This window comes from Quercus lobata, chromosome 7 (genome assembly GCF_001633185.2).
Source record: "Quercus lobata isolate SW786 chromosome 7, ValleyOak3.0 Primary Assembly, whole genome shotgun sequence".
Classification (NCBI taxonomy): domain Eukaryota; kingdom Viridiplantae; phylum Streptophyta; class Magnoliopsida; order Fagales; family Fagaceae; genus Quercus; species Quercus lobata.
Window position 1 is genome coordinate 32134331 of NC_044910.1, and position 12976 is coordinate 32147306.

Sequence of the window (12976 nt, forward strand, 5' to 3'; positions counted from 1 at the left end):
ATGAGGCGAGTTGATCTCCTTTGATTCATAAAAAGGCCAATTAGCCACCAATTCACTGGATGTCATTTGACCCAAAGCTCAACCATTGCATTTTGAGGCTTCCTTTACCCACATCTATATGTGCCTCCTAAATTTCTTAGGTACACTTTTTTTAACCTTTTATTTTCCAAATGCAACTTATTTTTTATCTCACCCAAGATGCATTATACACCATAAAAAAATAAAATAAAATAAAAACCATTCAAAGGCAGCCTAAAATTTCTCATTCCCCTCTTCATCACCCTACTAGCAAATGTGTAAATACCATTATGATTATTCTGTTTAAGTAGAATATTTCACGTTAAGAATTTTATAATTTAATTGATATTTTTTAGTGTTTTCATCGGATCGGAGATGTTAAAGGTTCAAATCCCTTTCTCTCCTAACTATCAAATTATCAAAAATAAAAAGTAAAATATTTCGTAAAGTGGCGGCTGGTAGCTCTTACTCGGTTTTAAAATAAATAAGAACTATACCAAAGTAGAATGATTCTTTATTTTTTTATTAAGCTTACATAAAAATTTAATAAATTATTTAGTTGGCCAAACATTCCCTTGAAAATAAAAAAAAAAATTAAAAATTAAAAAAAGGGGGTAAGTGAAGGAAAGGGAAGTGGGGAAAGAGTTCGCCGTGTCTTGAAGTATCATCGTGCATGCATTTTTGTGCGCATTTCTCTCTCTCTCTCTGTCTCTCTCTGTTTTTGCTCTGCATGCACACGCTTCCTCTTCTCTCTCCCCCAAAACCCAAAATCACCTCACCGCCGTTTCACCTCTCCGTTCACCGGAATCTCAGCCCAATCCTCTGATCCAACCGCCTCTCCGATCACTGCTCCATTACCGAATCAAAAAAAAAAAAAAAAAAACTCCAACTCCAACCCAAAGCGAAGCTCCGCTCAGCTCTTCTTCGTCAACAACCGCAAAATTTGAATGAAACTAGTTCCGGTGACTGTTGGTTACGGAGTGAGTAAATTAAGGTCTATGCTCTTCTTTGCTTCGTGATATTGCTGCTCTTGTTGACTAATTCTTTTGCGATTTTTACTACCTGCGAGTATTTAGGGATTTTTGATTTTTCGTTTTGTTGATTTTACTGACTCTTCGATTTTGATTTGGATATCGCGGAATTGAATTTGGCAGAATTTGAATTTGAATTCGAAAATGGCGTCGTCGAACTCGAAGAAGACTTGCATGAATGTACTGTGCGGTGAGTCCACGTCGGTGGATTCGAAAAAAGGTTGGGCTCTGCGATCCGGCGATTTCGCTAAGCTCTGTGATAAGTGCGGGTAATTTTTGTTTAGTAATTTGATCTATCTTTCTTTTTCTTTGTTTCAATTTGATTTATGCTAATTTAGAATTGTACGGTCACTGCCTTATAAGTTGTAAGTTGTTTGAGATTCAAAAATTCTAGACTGCCAAAAAAAAAAAAAAAATTGTATAAATATATTCTCTACTATTTCGGTGTTAAGTTTCATTTCTATTTTTAGTATTTTTTGCAAAATCACTTTTTTATTTTTATTTTATTTTTAACAAAATTTTATCTTGCTATATGATAATTCAAATGACCATACACTATATATAGATAATCACATGATGTATTTAGGGTGTGTTTGTATAAGCTGTTAGAAAACCGTGTTTTAAGTTTAAAATGAGCCTTTGTAAAAAAGCTACGAGGAGTTTTGGTCCTTTTGGATTTTAAAAATGTTCTTTTAAGCTCCCAATATGCCTAACTAAATGGACCCTTAATAGTCATGTGACTTGTTTATCTGAGTTAATGAGATGTAACTAAAATCCGCATGGATGGTTCTTGAATCGCCGTGTAATGGTTTGGAGGATATAAAAAAAAAAAAAAAAAAATCAATTGGATAAGGGTAATGCTAGGGGCACGACTTTCTTAACAACTGCTGATATGGTCTGTTATGATTGAAGTAACCTCACTTTCACCCATATACACTACTAACATGGTAACACCAATCACAATAGGCTGTGTCAGTGAAAAAAATTGTGTCCATATATGCTCATTGATTTGGATATAGTTGAACAAATAGTGCCCACTTCCTTTAATTAAAGTTATGGGTCTTTAGGTCTGTGTATGAGCAATCGATTTTCTGTGATGTGTATCACTCCAAGGACTCTGGTTGGAGGGAGTGCACTTCATGTGGCAAGGTAAGCCAGAACCCAACAGTTTTTAAGAATTTGTACTTTGCCCATATTAATGCTTTGGTATGGTTTAGTTCCAATCTAAATAAGTTTTGGTATCTGCAGCGCCTTCACTGTGGGTGCATCACTTCCATTTCTCTGGTTGAGCTGCTTGATTGCGGTGGTGTAAGCTGTATAAACTGTGCGAAGAATACAGGACTTGTCCCTGTAAGACACACTTATACACAGATCAATTAATCTCTGCTATTAGAAACAACTTTAAATTATTGTTTGATACGATGATCAGGTCTTTGTAGTTATTATCATATCAACATTAAATGCGTAATTTATTGGTAAGTTATAGAAATCACACCAGTGGTCCAGGGCCATTCCCACTAACCATTTTTCCAATTTCTGCTTATGAATTAGTACGTATGTGTAAGATTTGTCATTCTCCATTCAAGAAATGGTGTATTTTGATGCTCTTAATTTCTAAGTAACATTTCCTGTGGGTCTGCATTGGTATCCTGCCTTCTATATGCATCTTTCAGTAATGGTGTTGACAAATAGGTCACGAAAGAGATATTTAAGCAATTATAAAGGAAAGTAAATGCTTTCTGGTCAACTTCCTGCCACTTTTCCTGAATGAATTTGCATTGCTTTTATAAACATCATAGAGTTGTTTGTTACTTGCGTGTATTAATTTATTGCAAAGCAATGTTTGAAATCATCAGTAAACTTTTGTAATTCTGGTATTAGCAATATGCTTATAAAACACATTCACACAGATTTCAAGCAATGAAAAGCCTGATGGATTTGGCACTTCCAAAGTTGATAATGTCAATGAATTGCATCCCAGTTCTATGGGCACCCAACTGGATGGAAATAGCATTGAAAAATTGAAGCTTATGCAATTGGGCAATAATATTGAGGGTAATGGGCTTAGGCACTTGCTTCAATCTCATAATGCTGACACAATTGGGTCTTTTGGGAAATTGAAAGAGGAGGAAGTTTTTCCTTCTGTGGGAGAAATTGGAACTGCATGTTTCTCAAATTTTAATCAGGCATGCAATGGATCGTCCAACGCTACCAAACCAGACTTATATAAAGCAAACATGGGGACAAAAGATATATATGAGTCACTGCCACAGACAAACTTGAGTATGACTCTGGGTGCTCCCTCAGGAAATTCAAGTCCCCTTCCTAGTGCTGTTGTTGATGAAAGGGAAAATAGAAAGACATCCTCTCCATTCCTACAGGGGCCCAGGTCTCGCCATCTTTTGCCTAAACCGCCAAGGTCAGCCCTTGCAGGAGGTTTGGAGGCAAATGCTGGCATGGTTTCTCAGATACGTGTTGCAAGGCCACCTGCTGAAGGACGGGGACGGAATCAGTTGCTTCCTCGTTATTGGCCAAGGATCACAGACCAAGAGTTACAGCAAATATCTGGAGAGTATCCATTTTATTTCATGTTGTTATTAAAAAAATATTTATTTTATTTCTGCAGAAACATACATTGAATGTTATATATATTTTGATTATTCACAAAGTCAGATGGTGATTTCCTTAACCATGATATATTAAAGTTCTAATTCCACAATTGTGCCACTGTTTGAAAAGATGCTGAGTGCCAGTGATGCTGGTCGAATTGGTCGTTTGGTTCTCCCTAAAGCATGTGCTGAAGTAAGCTTTTTGGTGAAATTGTCCTAGCCTTTTGGCTGATAATAGTCCTTGTTACTGTCATTGTCATTACTTAATTTTTACTTTTAATCCTGATGCAGGCATATTTTCCTGCTATTTCTCAACCAGAGGGCCTTCCTTTAAGGATTCAAGACGTGAAGGGAAAAGAATGGGTGTTTCAGTTTAGATTTTGGCCTAATAATAACAGCAGAATGTATGTTTTGGAGGGTGTAACTCCCTGCATACAGTCAATGCAGTTGCAAGCTGGAGATACAGGTATCCTCAAAGCCTCATGACTTAAATCAGGATTTATATTATTATTTTGTAAATTGAGTGCCCTACAAATTTTTTTCATTCATTGATTATTGTGCCTTTCTTACTTGCAACTTGCGTAAATTCTTGCACGACCTACTGCTTTGATTGAACTCTTGGCATTTCTTTAGTATTTAACTCATTCCTATAACCTGTATGCTTCTTTTTTCTTGGGGAGTCCATTTGGGAGGCCAGTTGGGCCAATGGCACTAACGGGATATCCCTCATCCATCCTCCCTCGTAATTGGTATGATGACCAAAAACTATGCCAGCTAAGTGAGCTACCACTTAACCTCTTTATTCTGGTTTGCTTAATCACAAGTAAAGCTAACTTCTCAAGCTGGAGCTAACTTCTCAAGCTGGTCCCCCCCTCCTCCCATGTTAATGCTTGAGTTGGCATTAAGTGCAACAGAACAACCCGTGTAACATAATTTGATTCCCAATGCTTCAGAATATTTTCAATCATTTGCTCTTACATGATAAGTGATTGATTTATGCCTACCTTTTTGCTATCTCGTTACTGTAGTATGATCTTAATTTTAGTTTTAATTATTATTTGGGTGTGAAGTCATATTGCTTTTTATTTTTATATTTTTATAATGCTGTTACTTCTATTATGCTGCAGTAACTTTTAGCCGTATGGATCCTGAAGGAAAACTTATCATGGGGTTCCGGAAAGCTTCGAATTCTGTTGCAATGCAGGTAACAAGTCAATCTCAGGTTCCAGTTAGCAAACTCAATTACATAATATTAATATAAAAATTACTAATAAACAGGACACCTATCCATCTGCCATTCCAAATGGTGCTCATTCAAGTGAAACTTTGTTTTCGGGTATTTTTGAGAACCTACCTATAATAAGTGGTTACTCTGGCCTTCTTCAGTCACTTAAGGGAAGCGCGGATCCAAATTTAAATGCACTTTCCAAACACTTGAGTTCAGCTACTGGTGATATTAGCTGGCATAAGTCTGAGAAGCTTGAAGACAGGACAAGGGAGGGCTTGCTGCTGCCTCCAGAGAGGAAAAAGGCACGAAATATTGGTTCCAAAAGTAAGAGGTTGCTCATTGATAGCCAAGATGTTCTGGAGCTGAAACTTACGTGGGAAGAGGCACAGGATTTGCTCTACCCACCTCCATCTTTTAAGCCAAGCATAGTCATGATTGAAGACCATGAATTTGAAGAGTATGAAGTGAGTAATTTTTTTGAAGATTTTAATTAATGATTGTTATTAGGGTTTTTTTTTTAAAAAAAAAAAAAAAAAAAAAAAAAATCTATTGGTGTCTTTTCCTTTTCTAATTTTATTTGTAGTATGCCTGTTCAATGCACGGATTAATTAAAATTATATGTAAACTAAATAAAACATTTTACTGATATTATTGAAATTTGAAACTATCTCCATAATTAGTGAATCATTTGAAATTTTAATTGTTTTAGATAAATCTAATTAACTATCTTAATAATTTTGAGTCACATGACAAAAACACCTTAATTTTACAATGTGTAACACCTATATTGAGCCACTTAGTATAAGTACATTATAGGATGTTACTTCTAATGTTAAACCACAAAATTGTGATAAAAGATCAGAATAATTAAAGTAAATTATAAATTTTATATTAAATGTGTTAAAACTTTTGGTAATAGAATTTTAGTTGGAGTAGTAATTTAAATTTCTTGAAACATGTTATAGAGTTTTATATAGAATAAACTATCTCAAGAATTATAAGCCAAAGTTTCATCTTAGTAAAAATTCTGAATAATTAAGGAGTCACATGACAAAATCCTATTATACGACATAATACATACGCATAATACACAGCTTCTATTCTATAGTATATAGGATTAGGATTTTATTCTCTAGTAATTTTATAACGAAACCCATCATCTTCGATATTTGATTTGTGTTCATGGATAAGGGTTGTGACTCTGAGACACAGGAGTACCCCTGTGTATGATTCTGTGAACTTATAGATTTGAAACATTTATACTTGTCTATGTTTGAGCGTCTGTCTGCTAGCAGGAGAATAGATTATAAAACATAAAAGAAAATGATAACCATAATGTTAGAAAAATTTAAAGTTTTGCCAATGCCTCTAGCACAGAGCAAAAAGCAATGAAAAATTAAAAATCCTCAGTGTCTACCTTAGTACTGACAAGCAATCTACACTTGAAGAAATTCTAATTATTACCTTGTGCATGAATAATGAAACTATGGTTGCCATCTAATGTTTTATATTTTTCTGTCATACAGGAACCTCCAGTTTTTGGAAAGAGAAGTATTTTTGTTGCTCGTTCAACTGGGTAAGCGTTCATGTCATCATTTAAATATTATGTAAGAGACAGTGTAATGATGAAATTAGAAATCTCACTGACACTAAATGTTCTGGCACCAATTACACCAGATTTTGGTGGTGCCACATTCACTGAGAAAGTAGAAAGGGGAGCCTTTTCCCTTTTCCTCATGCAACTTATCTCGTCCTGATGTAATTGTATTCCACTCTTTGTGCTTGAAAGTATTTATATTTCCTCCTCAGGGCGTGGTTGGATAAATCCATCTAATCTTGAATTAATAAGCTTGATCTTCAGGGGACAAGAGCAATGGGCTCAGTGTGATAGTTGCTCCAAATGGCGAAGGTTGCCAGTTGATGTACTTATTCCTCCTAAGTGGACATGTGCAGATAATGCTTGGGATCAAAACAGGTAAATATAAGAATTTTCCAATCTAGGTTTATTAATTAGTTTATTTATTTTTATGACAACTAGTTGTCAAATGATTCTGCAATTTGTATCCTCAGGTGCTCATGTTCTGCACCAGATGAATTGAACCCTAGGGAACTGGAAAATCTTCTCAGACTGAATAAGGGTATGATGCTAGATTCTGTGTCCTTAATATCTTTGTGAAAATAAGATAATCTCTGTTGTCTTTCCATATATTTATGTTTTACTTTGTCTAGAGGTATTCGTCCCTGTCAGGTTCAGTGTCACATAATTTTAGCACTGATCAGTTCTCCCTGCAAATTAAGGAACAATTCATTACACTGCTGTCACATCTATGGTCTATAGAGAAGAAAAATAGCATGATAATGCTCATTTACTTCATTTATCTTGAAATTTGTACAACCGTGAAAGTATCTTTCTTACACGTTTGGTATTAATTTATGCTTGTGCCAGTATATACAGGTCAAGCTTTAAGTTTCAATTGATTGGGCTTCAATCAGGGAAACTTTTAAGCCTTGATCTGGAAATAGATGCACACATGCATCCCCATGTTAGTGCTTGGAATTTGGAAGATATGAATATTTACCATAATTGGGTGTTTGTATCCAGGGGCATTTGCTCAAACTAGCAGAAGCCAAGTATAACAGCAAACAAGCACTGAACTAGCAGTGCCAAGAAACAAATACAAATTCCTACAAATAAAACCGGTGTCAGCATCTCTGGTTCAGGATTAACACAGACACCCCCCCATCTTTTGCAGAGCTTTTCATTCACTCTGGTACAAGGATTACAACCATTGCTCTCAAGCCTTGGTTCCACTTGTCTCCTTATGACTTGTAAAAGATGCTCCTCTGTATTTATTGTCTCATGGTGAAGTGTTGAATTTCTAAGTTTCCAAATGTGATATACAGCAGCTCCTAGACCCAATCTAAAACAATCTGCAACTAAGCTTCCTCACCCCAAGCAGTAAAGCTTACCCAGTTATCATCTAGATTTTCTGAAGGGAAAATTCTTTGATCTTTTCCCCCACTCTCTTAGCAAATGATCATTTGAAAAAGGGGTGGTTTTTGCTCTCAATTTTCAATCTACACAGCACACTCCCCAAGCCAACGCCAAATCCCCATTTTGCTAAACTCTCCTTGGGTGTTAGTTTATCTGTTATTGCCAACCAACATATGAAGGCATGCCTAGGGATTGACTTTGAAAACCAAATTAACTTCCACCATCTAACTATTGGAGCCTTGTGCGTAATTTGAACCCATGCTTCTGCACGAGTAGGATCCTGAATTTGAAGGGACCTATACAACCAACATTTGCACGCGCCTTTTTGATTAGCTTCATTTAATTTAATGATGCATGTAGGTTAGTACATACATGCATAGTACATCTCGATTGGGTGCTCAGTGCTCAGAAGAAGTTGTATATTTATGGTCATGCAACAAAAAGAATTGGGGAAAGTCCAAAGAAAAACCCTATAGATTTAGCCTCATGACAAATTAAACCCCCGTCTGATATTTTTTTTTTGTGACTTTCCCCAAAAAGAATTTTAGTGCATATTTTACTGCTGTAACTTTTGAATATCTTTTGATAATATTATACGTCGCTGTTTCATAGAATTCAAGAAAAGGAGAACAATGACAAGCAATAGGCCAAACCAAGGGCATGAATCGTCAGGACTGGATGCTTTGGCTAATGCTGCAATTCTTGGAGATAGTGTAGGCGACCCGGGCACCACATCAGTAGCTACCACAACAAAACACCCCAGGCACCGGCCTGGCTGCTCTTGCATTGTGTGCATCCAACCCCCTAGTGGGAAGGGCAAGCACAAGCCTACATGCACATGCAATGTGTGCATGACAGTTAAACGTCGCTTTAAAACCTTAATGATGCGCAAGAAAAAGCGTCAATCAGAGCGGGAAGCAGAGATTGCCCAGAGAAATCAGCAGACGTGGGGCTCTAGGGATGAAGCAGAAGTAGACAGCACTTCTAGGCATGCATCATCTCACCTTGATCCTTCAGAGAATGAAGCTAGGTCGGCAAATGAGTTAGAATCCAAGAGCCAAAGCAAATTGGTCGACACTGGAAAGGGTCACTTGGACTTGAATTGCCATCCTGACCGAGAAGAAGAATTGCAAGCAGGATCAAAACGTATGAGCATGATGAGTCTTCTTCAAGAAGCAAGCCTTCCATTGGAGACGTATTTGAAGCAGAATGGTCTTACTCTTACAAGCTTGATCACTGAGCAACAAGCAAGTTCAGCATCACAAATTCTGCCACAAGCCTCCAACGAGAATGAGGGACAACTTAATGAGGATTGCTGTTTTGTTTCTGCTGAACAAGAGCGAGAAGGAGGCGGTGAAGAGTATTGTGGACCAGATCCGAGCCAAAACGATGCTCAAACATGAAGTCCTGTTTCTTTTAGCCTTTTATATTTTGGTTGCTTGTTTTTCCTACTAATACTATATAGGCCTTTCTCCGGTTTGAAATATGTTTTTTTAGTTCAGAGAGTGCATGTGTGTTTTCTTTCTCATATTAATTGTAATATATACATACCCATAATTTTTTTTCTTACCAAGTTTTGATGAGATGTATATGCAAGGACAATATTTTCTGTTCCCCCACCCCACTCTTTTTTCTTTTTTGTTTTTCCTTTGCATGTTTGTTTCCTCAGTTTTCACTACTGGAAAGCTGGAGCCAAACTTATAGCCGCTAGAAATTCGTCATCACCCATTTGCCGCCTCAGCTACAGCTCAGTGGCATGGCTTTGAATCTAAAAATGCTAAAAATGCGAAAAATCATGGTGTTGATTGATCTGCAATCTAACCAATTATCCCTCATCCCTCCCTTCCTGAAATCACAGAGCGACATGTCTGAGTGATTAGGGGGTGTTTGGTATATGTTTGAAAAAATGTGTTTTGATGTTTGAAAACATGTGTGAAAATACGTATAGATGAAAAAATATGTAGAAATTCTCATAATTATAGCTTGACTTGCCAAAAAGTACCAGAATGACCGTGCAACTTTCCTCCAATGAGAATATGGGCGTCAAGTCTCAAAATACATGCAACCATATCTATTTGTGGGGCACGGGAAATAAAAAGTTAAGAAGGTGAACAATTTTAACTAAGTCATCATCACAGGAGCATCAACATCAGTGGATGTTTGCAAAATACAAAAAGCAACAAATTTTACACATTTTGCCTCAAAAATCTTCCACATCAATCAAGCTAAAGTTGTCTGAATATCCAAAATTGCTACAATAACCATGCATATTTGCATAGTTATTGTAGCTTTTTATTTTTTTATTTTATTATTTTTCTCTCTCATATCTCACTTGATTATCTCTCTTCCTCTGCCCTCTTTATCCTTTTATCTTCTCTTAAATCCAACAACAAATCATAAAATTCTTCAAACTTAATCTAAATCAAGATCCCAAAGTCGTCAAACCCTCTCCTAAAAAAAAAAAAAAAAAAAAAATCATCATCAAACCCATATAAATAATCAAACCCAAATTGCAAAAGAACAAGAAGAAAATGCAAAAATAGTAGAAGAACAAGCGTCACTAATGGCGGCTTTAGTGTTCCTCAGCAGCAACTCAAAGCCTCTGAGTACTTCATCACAGCCTCTTCAATGTACCCAGGCTAAAACATTAAATTTTTGTTCTTTTTAAGCTTACCCACCATCTTCTCAAAAAAAAAAAAAAAAAAAAAAAGCTTACCCACCAAGAGTTTTCTCTCTTTAACTTCTTGTTTCAGCAATAGTGGAAGAATTAGAAAGAAGAAGACGCTGAAGAAGAAAAAATGCGGAAGAAGAAAGAAAGAGAAGGAAAAGAAAAAAGAAGAAAGAGAAAAAGATAAAGAAGGAGAGATCAAGATAAGATATAATTGACATGTGTGTTAAATAGGGGTGCAATTCGCGTTCGTGTGTTGGGTTCGTGTCGTGTCAACTCTTATGTAGCCGACTATATGGGTCAACATTAACCCGACATGTTTATTAAACGGGTCAAGATTCCTCAACCCTAACACAACCCATTTATTAAACGGGTCAGTCGTGTCAACCTATTTATCTGATTTTATCAAAATGAAAAAAAAAACATTTATGAAAAAACAAGCAAATAAATATTTTAAATATAAAATTCAGAACTACTGAGTAAATGCATCACAAATAATCATTCAAAACTAAAGCATATCTCAATATCATAAATAATCAATCACAATATATCAAGGAAAATAAACTATAACAACTAATAAGTTTATATACCTAGGGTTTGAATGGTATATTGGTAAAATTTCATTTAATTAAACAGGTCAGATGGGTCAAACGGGTTTCATAGGTTGAACCCTAACCCAATCCATTTATCAAACGGGTCCGTCATGTCAACCCAAATATGACATGAACCCATTAAGTCTCAATCCATAACTTGCTAATTTCGTATCGTGTCGTGTAGTATCAGGTTCGCGGGTCGTGTTCAATTTTGCCACTCCTAATGTTAAAGTTGGTGGGGCCATGGGTAGTTGTGAAATAATAAAAAATGTGAGAAAAATATTATTTAAATAAAAGAGGGCGTAAAATAGACAAATTGATGTAGGTGTTTTGTAAAAATGAGTGTTTAAAATAGAAAAGGTAGGATTTTTTTGCAAAATAGACAAAAAAAAAAAAAAAAAAATTTACATCCACTGATTGCGGATGCTTAATGCCAGAATGTTCCTCACAATCAAATACTTTGTTCCCAAAAGAAAATTGATAGCACTTCTAGTAATGGAAACATACGATACAAAATAAAATATATCATATCAAAATTTTAATATAAAAAAGAATAAGGGCAAGAGTCATTCATTGAGGGAGAGACATAATTCCCATGAATAAGTTTATAAATTTGAAAATGCCTTTAGTAATTTCAAATGTAAGCTATTGACCTAGCCTCCGTTACTTGAAACAAATTGAATCCAACCAAACAAATAAAAGTACTAACACTAGTTAAAACAAGCTATCGGACATGATTAGATTGTCATTCAAGCTTTCTACAATGAGTTGTTCCCGGGTTACTGCATGATCAAATTCCCATAAGAAACTTGGTGTGTGTACTACTTTCTAACTTTGGCCTTCTTCAACTTCTTAGAATAAGAATCCTTGCTACCTTTGGCTTGAACTTCATTGTGAATAGTCTTATTAATACATTCAGTGTTGTTTACAAGGCCTAAAGTCGCCCTTATCAATTCTAATAAAGAGTTTGTCTTTGTAATCGTTAAATGACCAAAAGAATTCTCGTTTGTGACAATTTCACCATTCGAATTATCATCCTACAAAATATGGAGGTATTGACAAAAAAAACAAAAAAAAACACATACTGTGGCCTTAAACAGAAAAACCAAAAAAGTGAATACCTCCATGAAACCACCACCACCACTGAGTTTCACATTCTTCTTCTTCATTGCAAATTGTTTTCTCTGTTTTCTATTTTCTGTTTTGTTTGTTTGTCTGTCTGATGTTAGAAACCCTTAAACTTGGGTCCTTTTTATGCAGACAGCGCCGACATAGTAACGTTTGACAGATAAGCTGATAAGACAAATGGCATCCAAATTTAATCCTTTTTTTTTTTTTTTTTAAATGTTGTTTCTCCTATCTACTATTACTAGTGGGATCCAAAGTCAGTACTCCGTAGTGTCGTCGGATTGGTTTATATGGTTTTGACTTTTGACATAGAGTTAGATTATGTTGGTGTATAAACCCACTTAAGGCCTAATACCTCCGCCAGGGCCGACTGAACGGTGGAGCAAGAAATGCAGTTGTCTAAGGCTCCAAGTAAAAAAAAATGCCCCCAAATTTTAACCAATAGGGTTATTTATAATCAATAAATAATTTTTTTTTTTACTAGATGAAAATAAAATAAAAAAATAGAGAAAAATGCAACGTCTACAATATTTTTCACAACTAATGCTAAGTAGCAGGTTGTTACAGCCTATTGTTGATGGCAAAAAAATAATTATAGTGATATTTTCAAATAGAAAATAAAAAGCAGTTTAAAATCTAGGATTTGTTGTAAAAAATATTGTCAATGTTGCACTTCTAAAAAAAAAAAAAGAATAATAATAAGAGT

At 35.5% G+C, this 12976-nt stretch overlaps 1 protein-coding gene across 6 annotated transcripts; it reads left to right on the top strand.

The window, feature by feature from the left end:
- Positions 1 to 669: 669 nt before the first annotated feature.
- Positions 670 to 9500, top strand: LOC115953034 (B3 domain-containing transcription repressor VAL2). Of its 6 annotated transcripts, none has more exons than XM_031070461.1 (13): positions 670 to 998; positions 1173 to 1318; positions 2117 to 2198; positions 2298 to 2399; positions 2960 to 3621; positions 3755 to 3851; positions 3950 to 4124; positions 4786 to 4862; positions 4937 to 5350; positions 6413 to 6462; positions 6736 to 6861; positions 6957 to 7024; positions 8494 to 9500. In XM_031070461.1, the coding sequence occupies exons 1-13, from the start codon at positions 966 to 968 to the stop codon at positions 9282 to 9284; spliced, it is 2823 nt and encodes a 940-aa protein (XP_030926321.1). In that variant the 5' UTR covers positions 670 to 965; the 3' UTR covers positions 9285 to 9500. The 6 variants fall into 6 exon arrangements, with proteins under 6 accessions (XP_030926321.1, XP_030926322.1, XP_030926325.1 ...); XM_031070462.1 differs by having other exon boundaries at positions 6748 to 6861; XM_031070465.1 differs by having other exon boundaries at positions 5045 to 5350.
- The last annotated feature ends 3476 nt before the right edge of the window (positions 9501 to 12976 follow it).